This window comes from Neopsephotus bourkii, unplaced genomic scaffold, assembly GCF_033783945.1.
Source record: "Neopsephotus bourkii isolate Nb327-2 ecotype Australia unplaced genomic scaffold, CSIRO-AGI_Nbou_v1 NB_72, whole genome shotgun sequence".
NCBI classification, from domain to species: Eukaryota; Metazoa; Chordata; class Aves; order Psittaciformes; family Psittacidae; genus Neopsephotus; species Neopsephotus bourkii.
In genome coordinates this window covers 68,115-85,962 of record NW_026900589.1, presented here as the reverse complement: position 1 = coordinate 85,962, position 17,848 = coordinate 68,115, and the positions used below count along the sequence as shown (strand labels likewise).

Genomic DNA, 17,848 nt, shown 5'->3' with positions numbered 1-17,848 from the left:
AAGGTTTCTCCTGAGCATGGGGTTTTGATGGAACCATAAAGGATTCAGTTACCATTTCTAATCCACAGAGAATCATGCAGATGCAGGTGCCTACCCATGGCAAAGGCTTAGGAAAATGGTTTTAGCTCTGCCTTGGCCAACCAGAGCTCACGTCCAAAGGAGGGACACAAACATCCATGTGCTGCCATGCAGGCACATCCCTGCTCAGCTTTGCTGGGAGCTTTCCAACTACAGCTGTGGGAGTAACACAGCTTAGCCAGGGGTTAGGATTTAGCCATGGCTGCCTGCTTATCCCACAGCCCCCAGCTAGGGAAGAGAACTTCAAGGGACCCAAATCCCAAAGAAGGTTTAATTAAGGCTTCTAGATAAGCACATCCCCCTGCAACCCTAAATGATACCCTGCAGCTGTTGATGGAGCTGAGGTTGAGAAAGGCAACAGGGAATTTAAGAGAATTGCCTGAGACCACACAGTGAATCCTTGGTAGCACTAGGAGTCAGGTTATCCCATCGGCTGCTCTCTTCCATGGAGCAGAAGGCAGCCTCACACTTGTACAGGTACCTCTGCCTGCTCAGGTGGGTGCTCTGCTTTCAGCCAGGTTTAGGTGCTCCATAAGGGGGGTGCATGGGATGGCTTTGGAGGGAGCTCGACTAACAGTGGATATACACACCTTGCTGGCTGGGTTGGACCTGCTCCTTGTGGCTGCGTCTCAGGGTGCTCTGAACCGCTGCTCGCTTCTGCTTCACCGTGTTCAGTTCTGCTTCCAGCCTGTGAGCAGAGAGGAGCATCATCAGCCAGCAGCATGGAAAGCACTGAGCAAGCCTTGACAGAGCCCAGCCCAGCAGCAGCTTTGTGCTCCCAAAGGCAGGGGCAGGCTGGGAGCCTGCAGCCTCTTGTAACTCCGAGATGTCCCTTAGGAAAGGGGACAGCAGCAGAGCAGCCGGTTGGTTTGAGCAGCACATTTCTCTCACTGGAGCCTGTGCTTCCAGCTCGCAGCAGCAGCTGTCAAAGCTGAACATTTATTCCGTATCACTGCAGTGCTTTGCAATTCCATAGGAAGCGAGTACAAGCAGCTGCTTCTGTGGCTGCTGCACCAGAAATGCCAAGTCTCGTTTGTAAGGATGGTTCCCTTCTAATGAAAAACAAGCTGGGATCAGAAGGAGCTGGGAGGACCAAAAATATCTCTGGGTGAGAAAAGACTGATGGAAGCAGGGGCCTTTGAACCACAGAATCCTACAATGGTTTGGGTTGGAAGGACCCTTAAACCCCTGCCACCGGCTGGGACACCTTCCACTAGAGCAGGTTGCTCAGCACCCTCACAGCGAAGAGCTTCTGCCTAAAAGCTCATCTCAGTCTCCCCTTGGGCAGGTTCAAGCCATTCCCCTTGGCCTGTCCCTACAGGCCCTTGTCCAAAGCCCCTCTCCAGCTTTCTTGTAGGCTATTTGAAGGACCAGGCTAGTTCACATCCCTGCTCTGCACTGCTCCAGCTGCACTGTGCTCTAAAACCACCATGTCCCAGCTTACTGGGTGCTGCCAGGTGAAGGCTGTCTCTCTGCAGCAGCAGGACACAGCTCCATGCAGAGGGATTGAATGGTGAAACAGGCTGGGAAATACAACAAAGATAAACACTTTGTGTGTAGGAAGGGAAGCAAACACTGGGAAATGAAACAAGCTGTCAGACATGGCCTGAATAGGGTGAGTGTTTTCCAGGCAATATCTATAGAGCTGTTATCCAGAAGGATGTGGCAAACTTTTCCTGTTCTGTTTTAAAACACACATGAAACTCATAAATCCAAAGGATTCAGTAATGCAGGATGTGTGAAGAGGGGCTCGCACTCAGGAAGAGCAGCACAATGAAGTAATCACACGCAGCTGAGTGGGGACCCACGCTCCCATCATGGGCATGCCCAAGGAGCCCTGGATCTAGGCTGTGGGCTCTTCCCGAAGACTTGAGCAGCACTGATTTATCCCAGCACCCGGGGACATGATTATAAAGGTAATGCCAGGGCTCCCTGCACCACCACCCCATCCTGTGGGAACCACAGGAGCTGACTGGGCACCCAGGCAGTGGAGCACATGGTGGTTCAAGGAACACTGCTCAGTTTCCATGTGGGGCTGGCTGAGAGGAGATTCCACAGATAACTTGTCCTGTTTGGCAAGTTCCAAGCTCCAGACTGATTCTGCAATGGATTTAGTCAAACCTATGCAAGTCACATGTTTGGGTGAAGAAATCAAGCCTGGCTGCCAGAAAACTCTTTGACAGCAAGGTCTGTGTATAGCATGCAGAGCTATCGAGGAATGGCATGGACCTGGATGAGACAGCTGGGTGCAGGGAACGACCCCTCTCCAGGAGGGATTTCATACTAGGCAGTGCAGAGGTCTGCTCCCAGCTGCTATTTCTCTGCAGATGAGGCAGCCAGGCTGGCTACACCCTAAGAAAAGGTCTGGACATCTCTCTGGGCCAGGCTCTTCACTGCAGACTCACCTATTGACCTTGTCTATGGACTCGGCGTCTGGTGGAGGGATGGAGAAGCAAGCAGAAGGTGCCTCCTGGACCACACCGGTGCTGCTCTGCACCACCCACATCTCTGGGTTGCTGTTGTCCTTCAGAGTGTACTTGTCACCTCTGGCCAGCTGCACCTGGGACAAAGACACAAAACCCAGTGAGAGACTTGGCTCTCTGACACCAGGCCGATTTCTCCCATCACAGAGCCAAGATCTGGAGCAATCTTGCCTCTTCTGAGGATACTGCCAGTGAAGCCCTCACCTCCCCAGCATCCCAGTCACACAGGGTGTCCAAGGTGAGGGTCTGAGATGGATGCATCCGGCGTAGTTTCAGTGGGCTGATCTCTTTACTCCTTCTCTTCAGGTCTGTGATGCTCTTCTCCACCTGCTTCACTGCTTTCTCCTCGTTCTAGACAAAACAGGGAAGACAGTGGTTGTGACCAGGCTTGGATGAGAAGGAAGGGGAGTGTCACACTATAGTGGGGATGCTGAGGCCAGTTGTCCACCCCTGTGTGATCCCTGCTGAGGTGGAGTCAGGAATTTCTCCATTCTTGACCCCTCCATGTCCTTTCTTCCCCTTTTCATCATCAACACTCTCCTCTGTTTCCTTCTCTCCCAGCAGATCTGCCCTTGAAGGCTCAGCCTGCGTTAACCTTAGGTGATTCCACTCTGTCATTTTCAGTCTCCGAGAGAAGTTTTTCTTCTCAGAAGTGGAACAGAGACCTGCCAAGAGGTGGCTGCATTCCAGTGTCAGAAGGTACCAAGATCCCAGCACCAGAGCAGAATGTGCTGCATGCATGGGAAGACACCGTGTTGAACACGCCCCCTCCCTCTCTCCCAGGCAAATATTCCTCTCCTATCTGTATCTCACCCCTGAGGTCAGATTTCTTTAATCTCTCCCTTGCCCTTGGCTCATGACACTGCTGAGGAGATGGGAGGACCTTTCCCTGCTGTTTGAGTGCCAGCAGCTCACGCTCTCTGCAGGGCCTCTAATCCAAGTGTCTCAGTTAGGAGAACATGCAGCTCCTCCCTGCACTTCTTCACTCTGATGGTGACCTGGGGCCAGGCTGTGTGTCACTGATGAGGACCAGTGCCTTCCCATCGGCCAGTGCCTTCCCATGGGGCCACTGCCCCACAGCATGAGCAGTGCGGACCTTTGGCGGCTACAGGGACTCAGCATCCAGAGCACAGTATTGCCATGGGCTTCCCTCTCATCTCAGAATGAGCTGGGATGAACTGTCCCACTAGGTTCAGTAGGGTTATTCACCCACCTCTTCCCCCTCCCCACTGTTATTTCCTGGGGAGGATGTGGCATTTGGTCTGCCCCTTAGGTCTGGTGAGGGCCACCAGCCCTGAAGACCTCACCTCCAGCTGAAGCAGCAGGTCTGACACCACCCCAGGGCTGTCTTTGTTAAACCTGCTGTATTTGGTGTCCAGGTCAGAGCTCATCTTCTTCAGGGAGCGGCTCACAGCCTCAGCATCATCCTGGAACTGGAGGTGTGGGTAGGGAAATGGTGAGGGGTGGGAAGACATTGCTATCTCCAAGTCCTGTCATGGGTCTCATTTCCCAGCACATCTCCCGCAGCCTGTCTGGGGCTCACAAGACCCTACAGAGCACCCTCACGCAGTAACAGTGATGTGCAAACCCTCCCTGCCCCTCTTCTCCAAGCCAGCACACCAACACAACAGGGTTAAATTGATGAGGTGGAAGCCATCCTTCCCTGCAGCACTAAAGGACTGGTTTGGAGGGGTGTTTCCCCAACATACCCTCACTGTATACAAGCAAAGGAGCTCCCACCTCATCCCTTTGCTGTCCCTCTTGCCAGCTTGCCCACTCAGACCTGACCCTGCAGCCCCATGGCCAGTGCTCTCCTCATCGCTTTTTACCTTCTTGTAGCTCTCCACGTTTTTCAGTTGACTCTCCTGGCAAATGCAGAGGTTCAGGAAATTCTGCCACTCGTTCTTCAGGGCTTCCTGGTGAGCCTGTGGTGGGACAGAGCAGGACTCAGTGGGCTCCAGCTGGTCCTACCCCCCCCACCACTGGGCCCCAGAGATCAGGGCAAGAGTGAAGGCTGCTGTTGAGCAGAGGCAAAGCTATGCCCAGGTATTGCCTGATGCTGAGCTGAGCAAGGACACTGCTCGACAAGGACCTGGCTCATACAGAGCAGCCACCATTTCCCAAAGGGCCTCAGCTCTGAGCCCACCTCAGCTTCCCACCCTGTCTGTGGGCTTGCAAATGGAGATCTGGGGCTGGTTTAACTTGGGAGAGATTGTGCCATGTCATAGCTGGAGCTTCACAGCAGCTGCACCAACCACGTCTCTGAGCGCCAGAGCAGGAGCTGGTCCCAGCACGCTAATGTTAGCCACTATCTCCTGGAGGTTTCTGAAGGGGTGAAGACCCTGCACTGCCCTCTGCTTCCCCATAGGGCTGGAGCAGGCAGACTGGTGCTGAAGGGAAGAGTAGCACAGCAGCTCTGCAGAAGAGGTCTCCTCCGAAGCACTTTCTGGCTCTCGATGCAAAGACACTCATTCTCTTACAGGGTTTGGAGGACCCCTTTCCTTACCTGGATAGGTTTGACAGCCGGGTGCTTTAGCTCAATCATCCTATCCCCATCGTCCTGCAGATTGTTCACAAACTCCTCCTGGCTGAGCAGCTCCTTGGACTTGAAATCCTGAAGGGGAAGAGAAATTCCATGACCATGGGGGCCTGCAGGGAGCACAGAGCGGTCTCCTGGGACATCAAAGCACACACACCCTTATTGGCTTGTTTTTAAAGAAAGAAGAGGCTAAGCAAGGCTACAACAAATTACACACGCTTGGGCCTCACAGAGTGTCAGGGCATTCATCCAGAGAGCATTTTCCTAAGCAATTATCTCTCCTCTTTTTCCGGGTCCCAGCATACAGCTGTCACTGGGTGCTGTAGCTTGAATGCAGAGGCTGACATGATGCTGAGCCTTTCCCTCACCAACAGCTCTCTAATGTGTGATCCCACAAGCCAGCTCAGGGGATGCTCAGGGTGGCTCATCCTTAACTGCAGAGTGGATCCAGATCATCTCTTCCACCTCTGTTTCTGTGCCTGGGAAAGCACCAGGCTCAGGGCTGCTGGGTACCTGGTGGGTACCCAGGAGGTTGGGATCCAGTCTCGGATGCTGGGCTTGGCCAGCCCCCAGCAGCCAGGGCACGCTGCCAGCCCCCAGGAGCCCACCTCGTACTCCCGACGCACGCTCTGGACGTCCAGCATTTGGTCACTCCAGTCCTGCTTCAGGATCCTGGTCTGCTGGTCCGTCAGGTAGCCCAGCTCCTTGGTGCAGCCCTGGAGGTGGTGGTAGAGGCTGCCCAGGCTCTGCCCTCGCCAGATGGAAGCTTTCTGCCCATGCACACAGGGGAGAGACAGCGTTGGTGCTCAGGCTGAGGAGCCCCTTCCCCTCCTTCTCCCCAGGGTCCCACTCTCAGTGCACATCCAGTGGGAGATTCCCAGAGGCCTTGGTGAGACATCTCTGCCACCGCTTGCTCTTATCTGATGGGGCTGCCAATCCCTTTTCCCTCCTTCGCAGACAGGCTGTGTTTGTCTAACCAGAATCTCAGGTGTGGGCTGGTGCCTGGGGCAGGCTGAGGGCTGGCCCTGCTCTGCTCTATTTCTCACAAATGCCATTCTTCAGCATCAACCTTTCCAGGCCCAGCTGGAACCCAGGACCTTCTTCCCAGCCACCTCCTTTGTTCCAGCTGCTCATTTCCTCTCTGGATCACTGCAAGCCTCAACATTTGCAATCCTGATTTGGAACAGTGTGGGCTGGGACAGGGTTTCCTCCTGCTGCATCCGTAACCCTGCGCTCATGGACACACAGGCAGCTCCAGACCAGCAATGCATGAGGAGGAGACACACAGATCTCACCCACAGCACTGCCCTGAGGGCAGCAAGCGTGCTCTCAATTTACACTCCAGGTGGGGAGGGAGGAAACAGGGCAACAAGATGAGGGACACAACCAGAGGTAGCTCCTGCCCTGAGCCGGGCATTCCCTGTCCATCAGGGATGGTGTTTCTCTGCGGTGTGACCCCATCATCTGCCCAGAAAGCCCCTGGAAGCTTACCAGCAAATCCTTGTACTGGCTTTTCAAATCTGCCACATCCTGGGTTACAATACAGCCAAGATCAAGGGGAAAAGAAAAGAGAAAAAAGGCTGTTAGCAAAACCTGTGGTAGATGCCGATGAGCTGGTTTATGGAAAGTGCTTTAGAAGCCATTCAAGGAACCACCTCCCTGTCCCCTGCATGGTTTGGGCTGTCCAAGCTCAGGTCTCCCCATGCCCTCTGCAGAGCAGGGGTGGATATTCACCATGCAGAGGAGCGGATGAGCAGAGCCTGCAGGGTCCCAAGCAAAGCCAACAGGAACAGGGAGGGAATGGAGGGTGCCTTACCCCGGAGTGCAGGTTCTTGATCTGGAGGCCATAGGCTTCAATCTCCTTCTGGAGGATGTTGTGCTCAGCTATTTGCTTCTCCAGCTCTGACATGCCGGGGCCGTACTGCCCTGCACTGACTTGTTTCTGTGCAAAAGGAGTTGAGGCAGGGATTAAAGCAGGAGACTTTATTGCAGGGAAAAGCCCCAGTGAGTGCTGGCAGGGAATGAAAAGATCTGGGATTTGATAGCAGTCCAGGAGGAAGGGAAGGGATCTGGGTTACCGTGATTGTTGTAGGTTGCCATTTCCCCAGCCATATGCAGGGCAAAGATAACCAGGACATACAACCCTGGTGTACAAACCTAAGCTGAACCAGCCAGCCTGTGGTGGCTGCATTGGATGCACATAGTTACCATCCAGCCTTCAAGGGAATCCAAGTTGATTCCAAACTGGGCACTCCACATACCTGAGACTGCAGCATGAAACTCTAGGATGTAGGGCTGTAAAGTCCCTGAAGACATCACCTTCTCTATCCTTTCATCCCACATCAGGGCACCTCTATCTGGTCCCCCTCCAGCAGCTCTTAATATGAAGGGGTCAATCAAGAAGATGCTCCAGAGGGTTTTAAGAGGTGGGAAGAGAATCCTTCTCCTACCCAGAGCAGTTGTGTTACTTCCACCACCCCAGAACGCTGCTGAGCACACGATGGCTCGCAGAGCCCTACAGGCAACAGCAGACATTATCTGGCCTTGCAGGAGTTGGGAGATGCATCTAAAACCAGCAGCTGTTACCATCTTTTGGTCCAGGATCTTGGCCCAGTCTACCCTGGGCCCCACGTCAGGGATGTTCAGTTGTTCATAGAGGGCCCGGTACTCTGCACAGAGCTGTGTCACACGGTCATGGAGCTGCTGGATGCTGCCAAGAGAAAAGGAACACGTCTCAGGGTCAGTTTGGAAAGGGGAGAATCAAAGTGGGGTTTGTGGAGCCCAGATTTCACTCGTAAGACCCTTTGCTGTCCCTTTGCGACACTGGGCTCCTTCAGCAGTGGAGGCTCTTGTCCTGGTGCTCTCCATTTCCAAGGGTGTCTCAGAAATCACCACCCAGGAGAAAGGAAGCTGCAGGGAGGTCAGGGCTGTCCCTTCCCAACTAGGAAACAGCTCTTCCCTCCTGGCTTCCACCTAGAAGGGCTGGAGAGAGGAGGGGAGCAAAGCATCAAAGGCCAACCAAAGCCCTTCTGCCATTCCAGCCACCACCTCTGTGCTCACCTGAACAAAAGGCATTCATTTTAGGAAAGGCAGAGGAAAAGAGGATGTGCTCTGGGAGTGGGGCTGTGGTTTAGCTCTGCATTTTTTGGGTACCTTTCTCAAGAGCTCCCAAATAAGAGCGGGCACCGCTAGGTGACCACTTTGGAAGCCACCCTACACACCCCTCTCCTTACAATATACTGGCAAAATCCCTGATTTTAAGGATCAAGTCTATGGGAGGAAGGGTGAAACTCAACCTCTCACAGCAACAACTGGACCTCAGTCTAGGTCTCAGTGGGGCTCCCAATGGCTTGATGCCCCCATCACACCAGCCCACCCCACTTGTACTCACTCCTTCTCTATCTCAGTAGCCTGAGGGTGCTTCAGCCGCTTGGCACGGTCCACATCCAGGAAGAGGTCCTTCAGCAGGGTCTCTGCTTCCTTCAGATTCCTGGCATTCTCTGGCTGGAACTCAAAAGCCTTGTTCTTCTGGTGATTGCTGGCATCCTGGAGACCAGGGAAGACAGGAAAGAGCCTGGTTGGACCACGTAGACCTCACAACATCTTATTTGGTCAACGCACAGGGCTTGGATGCTCAACGCACTGACCCCAGAGGAACCCCACAGAGATGCAAGGGTGCAGCCAAGCTGTCTGCTTCAGCACCTCTTCCACCCAGGGCCCAGTGTGGGTCAGGCTGGCTGCCTGCCTCTGGGGTTGCTGGGAGGCACAGGGCTGTGCTGCTGTGGGTGAGACAGCCTTGGCTGGGGAAGCATGAGGCACCAAGCAGAAAGCACGGAGGCTGGAATTTGGGAGGCCCTGGTATGCAGCCCCAGGGGCTGGGAGGCTCTGCAGGGTGCTCTGCTCCTCCCCAGCCTCGAGTCAGCCCCCAAACCTGCACCAGCAAGCTGATGCTCACAGAGCAGACACCTGACCCGCTGCCCTAGACACTGCAAAGCCGTTCCCCTCACCTGCCGGAGCCTGGACTGCGTCTCCAGGATGTCCCTCTCCACCTGGTCAGCATTGGTCTGCATGCGGGAGATGAGCACGGCCAGCTCGTTTGTGGAGGACCTGCGAGAGGGAGCAGCAAAGCAATGGGTGGGTGACGGCAATTCGCACCCTCTCCATCACCACCCAGGAGCTGACGTGGGGATGGTTCTTCACATCTTCTCCCTGTGCCTTCCTGGTCTCCAAAGACCAGGTCTAAGCGTGGCCAAGGTGTATATGGGTGGTGGGTGCCTGGCTGTTGCCTTCAGCCAAGTGAAGGTACAAGGTGGTGTGTTCAGACAGCGGCTCTTTGTGCACCGCACAGCTCATCGGCACAGCTCCCTGCTGCAGGACACTGCAGCTGCTCCACGGTTTGAGTGGATTCAAAAAGCAGTGAGGGGGGGCAGAGAAGAGGAATCTGCTGCAGGGCTCCCAAACGCCACCACCACATCTGGGTGGGGAAGACCTGAAGCCACAGACAGCTGGAGGCCAGAGAGCACCCTGCAGAGGGAGCACAGCATGCTTGCCCTGTTTGGAGGCACTTCCCTGCGTGGCTGCCCTTGGCTGCTGGCAGAGGTGGGCGAGATGTCCCTTCAGCCTGACCCAGAGCTGCCTTCCTGTGGCCTTGTTTCATGCTCAGTGCCCTGCAGTTCAGCCCATTGAGATGCTGGAGAGCCCAGTGCCACCGAGGACTGGGTTGCAGTGGACAAGTACTTGTGACACAGACAAGAAGCCCCTCTGGGCACTGTGTAGCTGCTGCAGTTGTGCTGCTTTCAGGGCCTGGGGAGAAACTGCCCAAGCCCAGAACACAGCTACCAGTGAACATGCACTGAAGGTCCCCATCAGACCATTCCCTATTGTCTGTCACCCCAGTGCCACCACACAACTGATGGGCACCATCACAGCCCTCACTCCATCCCCACTATTGTGAATGGGCACCGAGAGCTCTGCTGGACCCAGAGACCGCAGCAAGGCACAGGATGGTTCCCAAAGCTCCCTGCGGACAAGCCTTGGTGCCACCTTTGTCCTAATGTCCCCCTGAGGACAGTGCCCTCCAGGCAGGGAGAGCGCAGCACTGCCAGGATGTGGGACCAGAAGCATCATCCAGGGATGAGCCCTTGGAAAACTGCCCGTGGGACAAAGTTCAGCAGAGGCTCAGCTCGGCTCCTGCTGGCTCTGGGGTCTGAGACCAGAAGGGAAGAGTTTGAGCAGCAGCAATGGGGCACTGCAAGGGGTCAGCTGAAGGGGGGGGCACTTCTCCAGGGCTGGTTGGTACCTCTTTGGTGGAGGAGGAAGGTGCTGGCCTGCAGCAGAGCCACCCACATCTGCCCTCCAGCCACGTGGTTTCCTTCCTAGCCCCTGAACCCAGCAGAGGACAGAGGAAAGCAGTTCCCTTAGCGGCTCTGTCATTGCTGCAGCTCCTCATCATGGCTCCAGCTATGGCACAGCTCATACCAAAGGCTAGAGCAGTTGCTGGGATGTTCATTTATTACAGCCCCAAGTGACTGTAAAGTGCCAGTGAGTGTTACAGTCACCCCAAGCCAAGCACTTGGATGCCACAGTCAGAGCCTGTGCTTCAAGTCAGCTCAGCCCATGCTGACCACAGCCAAGTCTGTGTAACATTGGATGAGCAGCGCTCCCGCTCACAGCATTCTCCTGTCCCCTTTCTCCAGCTCCTCCCTTGGCTTGGGTTTCCCAACTGGGAGGTGTGGGCCTGCAGCACAGCAGCTCTCAGCTGGAGGGACTGGGTTTGGGTTGGCAGCGACTCCTGGCCATGCCTCAGCTTCCCTGCCTGCAAAATGCGTGTCAGCAAAGAGAAGGGGGACTGCTGCCCTCTTCTATGGGGTCTGATTCCAGGGATCATGGAGCCAAAGAGCCCAAGCAGAGCATTCATCATCGCCATCATCGCTGCAATCTGTCTTTTATACCCCATTAAACATCCCATCTGTGCGCCGGGGGTGCCTGTCCTGGGGTCAGCGGCAGTGCCTGAGGAGGTGAAGAGCAGCCCCAAGCCCCAGCACCACAGGGTGGACGGAAGCAGCACGGAGCCGGGGCTGTCTCGCCGTGAGCCTGAGCTCGCAGCAGGCTGGAGGCTGCAGAGGTGCCCCCTCCCCGCAGGTTACACAATCTCCCCCTCCTCCCCGACACGCCTGGAATGAGGTGGTGTCCCATGGGCAAATACTTGAGCACCACCCAAGTTTCCTGCTGGGGCTCCCTGTGCGGGGAGGAGGGAGTGAGTCACGGCTGGCCCATCCCAGGGGATGGACGCCTGTCCCGATGCGCAGGGCGAGCACCATGCTGCTGAGCTCAGCTCCTGCCTGGGAAGAGCAGGAATGGGGTGTCCAGTCTGAGCCCTGCTGTGATGTGACTGTGGATGTCCCTGCAAGTGTTCACAAACCATGGAGACGAGGCCCTCGGTGCCATGGGTTAGTGGTGGCCTTGGCAGGGCTGGGCAAAGGTTGGACTTGATGAGCTTAAAGGGCTTTTCCAACCTGGCTGATCCTCTGATTCTAAGAGAGGAGAAGTGAGCATCCGTTCTTCCCAGGGACAGGGGATTGCCCATAGATTCCTTCTTATTTCTGGTGGCATCTCCTTCCCGGCTGAAGAAAACACTGGGACACCCCTCCCTTGGCTCATAAGGCTGGACACACAAATCAGATTCGTTTAGGCCAAGCCACAACAAAACTATGGACTGAAAATAGTCACAGGGACTCAGCCTTGCCCATCCCCACTTGCACTGCCTTCATATGGGGTGCCTGAGGTTAGCAACGAGGATGCTGCAGCAAACAGCCTGATCTGCAGGGAAGAAGTGATGCTTCCTGCAGAGCACTGTCTCAGGAGCAGAAAGATCTGCCCTGTGTGTCCTGGATTGGAGAGCCAGGTCCCCTTGCTGGCCGAGGAAGGAAGCCTGGCAGAGGAGGACACCAAGGCCCTGTATCCAGCTCCCCATCCCTATGAGCACCTGAACCACTTCAGAGTCTATGAAAGAGCAGTCTGGATGCTTGAGGACACTGGAGCCAGGTAAGGGATGTCTCCTGGGAGGAGAGAGGTGTCTGCACGCTGCCCGGGGGGGCAGAGTAAGGCCTGAAGCCATCTCAGCTGAGCCTCCCACCCTCACACCGCTCCTCGGTCAAGGTGAGAGCAACACTGAGGAACCCACTTGGTCCATGCACGCTTAGAGAAGTGCCCGAACCACCACAGACCCTCTTATCCCATCCACAGACCATGGCAAAAGGAGCGTGAGCGTCTCCTGTCCATGCCAACACCCATCCACAGCCTGCAGTGACAGACACATCTCTGTCCCTCCTGCTCCTGCGCAGAAGCCCTCACTCAATGACCTGAGCACAGCTTGGCCCCATGTTTCAGGGTGGCCACACTGACACTTGGGCTGCAGGGAGGCTTCAGGTGGGATACGAGGAGCCACGAGCTCCCCTGTGCTCACATTGGGCATCCCTCAGGTCCTGCTCCACACAGTGTGAGCCTGCACCCACAGCCCCAGCATGGCCGAGACAGATGAGGGCAAGGCTTGGGCAGCTCCTCCTGCTCCTGCTCCTGCTCCTCCGGAGCCAGGACAGGCCTCCTCCCTAGGGCTATCTCACGCCTGCAAGAGGCAGAGCAGAGCACAGTTATTATCATTATTAATTGGCTCATTCCTCACAGCACTTTCTGCCTCCTGGACAGTCCAACCGCACACCAGGGACAGTGCCTTAGCAGGAGCAGGACTGTGCCCTGTTCTGGGTAGCTCCTGCCAGAGCATGTTTGGGCAGGACCACAGCACCCATCGACTTCTGGCCCTGACCCCCTCTGTCCCTTTCTCAGTGGGCTTTGCTTTATAGCCATGAGGCAGAGCGCAAAGATGGGTCTGCTCTCCCCAGCACACAGAAGTCCTCACATGCTCTGATCTTCCAGCCCAAGCAGCAATCCCAGATGACAAAACCAGGACATGACTTTCCATCCACCTCCAAAGCCACCCACTGCTGGTGTCAAGATCACACCCAGGCAGCCAGTCCAGCCAGATCTGATTCAATTCCACCTGCTCAGGAGGTTTTCCTTTCAGCCCTGCATTGGGCTTCCTCCAGCACACAGAGAGGATGCTCCTTGGGGACAAACCTGTGCCTGCCACTGCCTCCCTGGGATCCATCCACCAAGGAGAAACAGCAAAGGGCCCTGCAAGCCAGGATGCTCAACACCATGGTCCCAAGGACCCAGACAAGGAACCTCTCTGGGGGTCTGTGCCAGCAGCAGCACCATGAATCGTGCACCCCTGGAGGCAGGGAACCCCAACTGCTGCTGAGGTTCTGGCCTTGGGGCCACCAGGAGCAGCAATGGGCCACCAACATCTTCTTGGGGCCACCTGCAGAGCGTGTGCTGGCAGCTGCTCCTCAGACAACTCATTCACCTTCATTGTCTCAGCTAACACTGGCGCTGACCAAGCCCCAGGCCATGGCCAGGAGAATCAGCCCTTGTCTGATCGCTGGTGCCTCCTAGAACAAGCACAACTAGCTCAGTAATTGCAGGGCTTCTGGCTCCGGGCTCCATCCCGCACAGGGGAGAGGTGAGGTCTCACCAGGATGCAGCTCCAGTTATCCCGAGAGGCTCATGCTGGGGAAGAACCTGGCTCACACCCACAGGGGCTGCAGTGAGGCTGTCCCAGGACATGTGAAACCCCCAGCCCAGGTTCGGAACCCAGATGGTGAAGGGGGTGGTTTGCATTAGCAAGACTAAAACCCGAGGCTGACACAGCTGCAGGGCTCCTGGGGAGGGGTCTCACTGCAGCCAGGCCCCAGCAGAGCTTTGGTGCTCGGAGAGCCCCAGATCCCTCTTTGAGATGAGTTTGTAAGTGCTCAGCTCCACGGAGGCAGAAGCTTCCCTATGGCAGGGCTCCAGCTCCCACCATCTACATGGGGAGGCCTCAGTCTCTGTGTGGGGCACTTCTCCCCCTGCCCCACTGCCCTGGGAGCAGCACAGAGCCACCACCCTCCTGTTTGCTGTCTGCTCGCAGGGTTTGGCCCCCATAAAGAGAGCAGTTGGGTGCCAGCACCGTGCTGTGTCCACCCAGGAGTCCGTCTGCCCCACACCATCCTGGGCTGCTGCTGACCCCAGAGCCAGCACCCTCTTCTCCCTGCAGGTCCCCCCTCCTCAGAACAGCCCCACTGTGATTTCCACAGCCTCTAACGCTGGCTGGCCACAGGGATTCCCACACAATCAGTCCATGCGTGTATGAGACATGGAACTGCTGAGGAAGCTGGAAAATAGCCCTGAGTTAGCAACTGCTGAAGGGAGGGATGAGCCCTCTCCCTGCAGGAGCACCCCTCCCAGAGGACACCCTGCTCCATGGGAAGCATCCTGGTCCCATCACACACAACTTAGGGAATCTCTTCAGAAGGGACAGCGCTGTCAGATCCTTCCGGTGCCACCTCAGCTCTCTGACCTGCAGAGACCCAGCCCGTCATCGGGATGGATTAGAGCAGTCACCAGCAAACCCGCTCCTTGCCCATCTTCACCAGCTCAGCAGCACCAAATTGAGCATCCTTCTTCACAGACCGCAGGTCCCAGGGCAGCATCGCACCAACCTCACACAGCCAATGAGTCCCGAGATCTCAACTCCAGGCTGGTATCTGCTCCACCGTCAAGCAGACCTCGCTCCACCCAAGCAAAGAGGCTGTTTTGATTCTCCCTATTTCCTTCCTACCCACCCGAAGGGGGCTTTGCAGCACTGCCCGTCCCAGGGGCTGCACAGGTTCTGCTCTAGAGCACAAAGAGCTGGGGCAGCACGTTTTGGCATCACCTCCCAGCGAACCCCAACCTCCCAGCTGCTCCACAAGGAAGGATGGTTCCGGCTCTTTAGGGTGGCCTGGGACACATCGAGTGCTCTCCCCTCATCCTCCCGCAGGGCCCCAGGGCAGCTTAGGGCGAGCAGAGGACCCACACTTACTTGCTCGGCTTCACAGGGGAGGCTCTGCTGGGGGAGCTCCTGCTCGGGGAGCCCTTGCCCCCCGCCTTGAACATGACGGCGAGGTCCCCGCGGGTCTCCGGGCGCTGGCTCCGTGCTCGCTGTCGGGACGGGAGGACGGGACTCGGGCGGGAGCCGGTGAAGAGCAGTTTGTGGGAGGCTCCTCCCCGGGCGCAGGTGAGCGGCGGCGGCGGCGCAGGAGCAGGCACCGGATGAACCAGTTCGGGGGGGAAGCGCAGAGCCCCGGGGGAGGCCGCGGCTCGGGCCCGCCCTGGCTGCGGAGCGTTTGTGCGCGCAGAGCCCCAGCGGAGCCCAGCGGGGGGAACCCGCAGCCGCCTCCTGCAGGGCTGCGCTGCACGGACCGGGCGCGGTGCGGAGCATCCTCTGCCTTTCGCTGTTTGAATGGCGGAGCAGCAGCACAAACCCCGCAGACGAAGCCAACCAAGAGTTTCCCAAGGCAGCTCAGCACCTTGGGAACCACCCATCTGCAGAACATGATGTTATTCTGTGGTTCAGGAAGGTCTGGGCCCAGGCCTGGCACACGGCAGCCCCAGCTCCAGTAAAACACTGACAGGTCATGGCAGAATGAAGGCTGGAGGCCCCGAGCATCACAAAAGCTGCAGCCAGTAGGGTTCAGGCTCTGAAACAAACTCAGGATCCCAAAGCCCCCAAGACCTGGCTCTGAGGCTCTATCGAGGCACCCGGCCTATGCAAGACCTTAGAGCAGGCTCTGCCTCTGGGCAGCTGTTTTCCCTGTGGAGCAAAGGTTCCGAGTCCCAGCTGGTTCCCAGTGCAGCCCAACAACACTCTGGCACCTCCATGGCTCCTGGGGATGCCCGTCCAGGCTGTGCTGCACCCCACGGCTCTCCTAAGCCACTGCAAGGCTGGGCTGGCATCTACATCCTGTGGGTTTCAGACAAAGCAAAGCCCAAAGACCCCCAGAGATCAGGAAGGCTGTGTTTCAGGCTGATCCTACAGGGATCCCACAGCCACACGGGATCCTTGTCCAGTGCAGGACCAGAGAGGAAGGGCAGAGGATGGAGGAGGAAGACAGGAGCAGATGGGACCACGGTCCCCACATAAGCACCAGCCACCCATAATGCCCACACACATTTGTGGCTGTTCTTCCCCTTTTCATGTGACCCGAGAACAATCTAGGGCCAAAGGCCAGAGGGTCCCTCATCACTTCCTGGGTGACCTCTTTGTCCTCTTTAAATTGGCACAAACCAAATCACAATTATCTCAGGAGAAAGACCTGCATAGGACAAGGCTCCTTTACAAGTGACTTGCTTTCTGCTATGATTTTGCTCTTCAACAAGCTGCAAAGCCCCACTTTTTCCTGGTGGTATCACAGCTTCGGCCCTGCTTCTCACACCAGGATCCCAAAAGCATGAAGACAGGAGGTCCCCACAGCTCAAAGTGCTGGGCGGTGGCTAGTGTGGACCTTAGGAGGACCTCTCCTCCAAGGGGGCTGGAGTTAACAGAGGCCTGCCTCAGGGCCTGTCTTTGCTGTATGAAGGTCTATGCACAGGGTGGAAAGCAGTTCCAGAGATCAGTCCTCTGCCATTAACATCCAGTTGACCGATGACAACAGTGATGCTCCTTGGCCGGAGCTGCTGGAGGGCCCCAGGAACCAGCACAGCACCTGTAACCCACAGGTCCAGACCCTGCTGCATTTGCATTCAAAGCCTTAAAGCAAGATGAAGCCTTGCCAGGGAAAAGAGCTGAGAGCACCCGAGGCCCAGCAGACCTCAGGCTGTACCCACACAAAGCAGCAGATGCAGGAGCCCACGGCTGCACAGGACAGCCCCTCTCTGCAGGGCCGCTGCTTACACAAGCCAGGAGGGATCAATCCCCTGGGAATTCAAACCAAACAAACTAACTTGAACCAGATTGATTGCCTGCAGTGCCCTGGAACACAGCGCGCTTGTACATAACACAAACAGCAAACTGGGCACATCCCAGCACCCCCCAGGACAAGCTGCTCCCCAAGCCATCCATCACCTGGAGCCAAGGGCTGGAGCTCCTCACCCACAGAGCCTTAAACCAGCCCCTTCCTCTCCTGTGTTTAACAAGGCAGAGGTTGAACCTTCCCCCAGCCAAGCCCCAGCTGGCAAGGACCAGAGCGAGCATTTTGGAAAGCTCCTGGTGTTTGATCGCAGCCCTGTGCACACACAGACACGTGCTCTGGCAGGCAGCAGCATCCTCTGTGCCATACACAGACCGAAGAGACAAACACCAGCTAATCTTGGGCTGACAGGGGAAGAGATTGGCAGAGGAGCACCCGCCTGCTCACAGGTGGTGCAAGACACAAGGCCAGATCCCACCTGGGGTTTGAGCCGTGCTCCAGGAGCGATGCCAAGCATCCAGCATGCCTCATGGAGGTGAAGGGACCTGGCTCCTCCTTGCTCAGACAGACACGGTGGGAGGAGAAGAGGCAGAGGCAGCACAGAGCTGTGCCACAAGCAGGCCTCACGCAGCCCTCAGCGAAGTCCCAAGGGGTCTGTGACCATCCCAGCCCCAGGGACCAAGAGTGGCAGGGGGAGGCTGCAGGGAGAGCCAAGGATGGCTGCGGGCTGACAGGTCTTGCCAGCCTTGTCCTAAGTGTTGCAGTGAGGGATGCTCTGCCTGCTGCCAGCCCAGCGACGGCCACCACGACCTGCACGTGTGAAGGGGATGTGGCTGCAAGCCTGCTCAGGGGAACACTCGTGATGGGCACTGCTTGCTGCAGCCCAGGTCACTTCCAGATCTCAGCGGGTTCTGTCAGGACCA

The 17,848-nt window shown here is 56.7% G+C and overlaps 1 protein-coding gene across 1 annotated transcript in view; it reads right to left on the bottom strand.

Moving 5' to 3' along the window:
• The window catches only part of EVPL (envoplakin), a 35,304-nt gene that overhangs the window by 9,732 nt on the left and 7,724 nt on the right, over positions 1–17,848 (bottom strand). The window contains exons 2-13 of the mRNA XM_061354371.1: positions 9,108–9,207; positions 8,492–8,646; positions 7,687–7,810; positions 6,917–7,042; positions 6,592–6,630; positions 5,709–5,870; positions 5,068–5,175; positions 4,391–4,486; positions 3,869–3,994; positions 2,766–2,912; positions 2,484–2,638; positions 669–766 (exon numbers count right to left, since the gene is read on the bottom strand). Of these exons, the coding sequence (XP_061210355.1) occupies positions 669–766; positions 2,484–2,638; positions 2,766–2,912; positions 3,869–3,994; positions 4,391–4,486; positions 5,068–5,175; positions 5,709–5,870; positions 6,592–6,630; positions 6,917–7,042; positions 7,687–7,810; positions 8,492–8,646; positions 9,108–9,170 (1,399 nt within the window). The 5' untranslated portion in view covers positions 9,171–9,207. The remainder of the gene's footprint in view (positions 1–668; positions 767–2,483; positions 2,639–2,765; positions 2,913–3,868; positions 3,995–4,390; positions 4,487–5,067; positions 5,176–5,708; positions 5,871–6,591; positions 6,631–6,916; positions 7,043–7,686; positions 7,811–8,491; positions 8,647–9,107; positions 9,208–17,848) is intronic.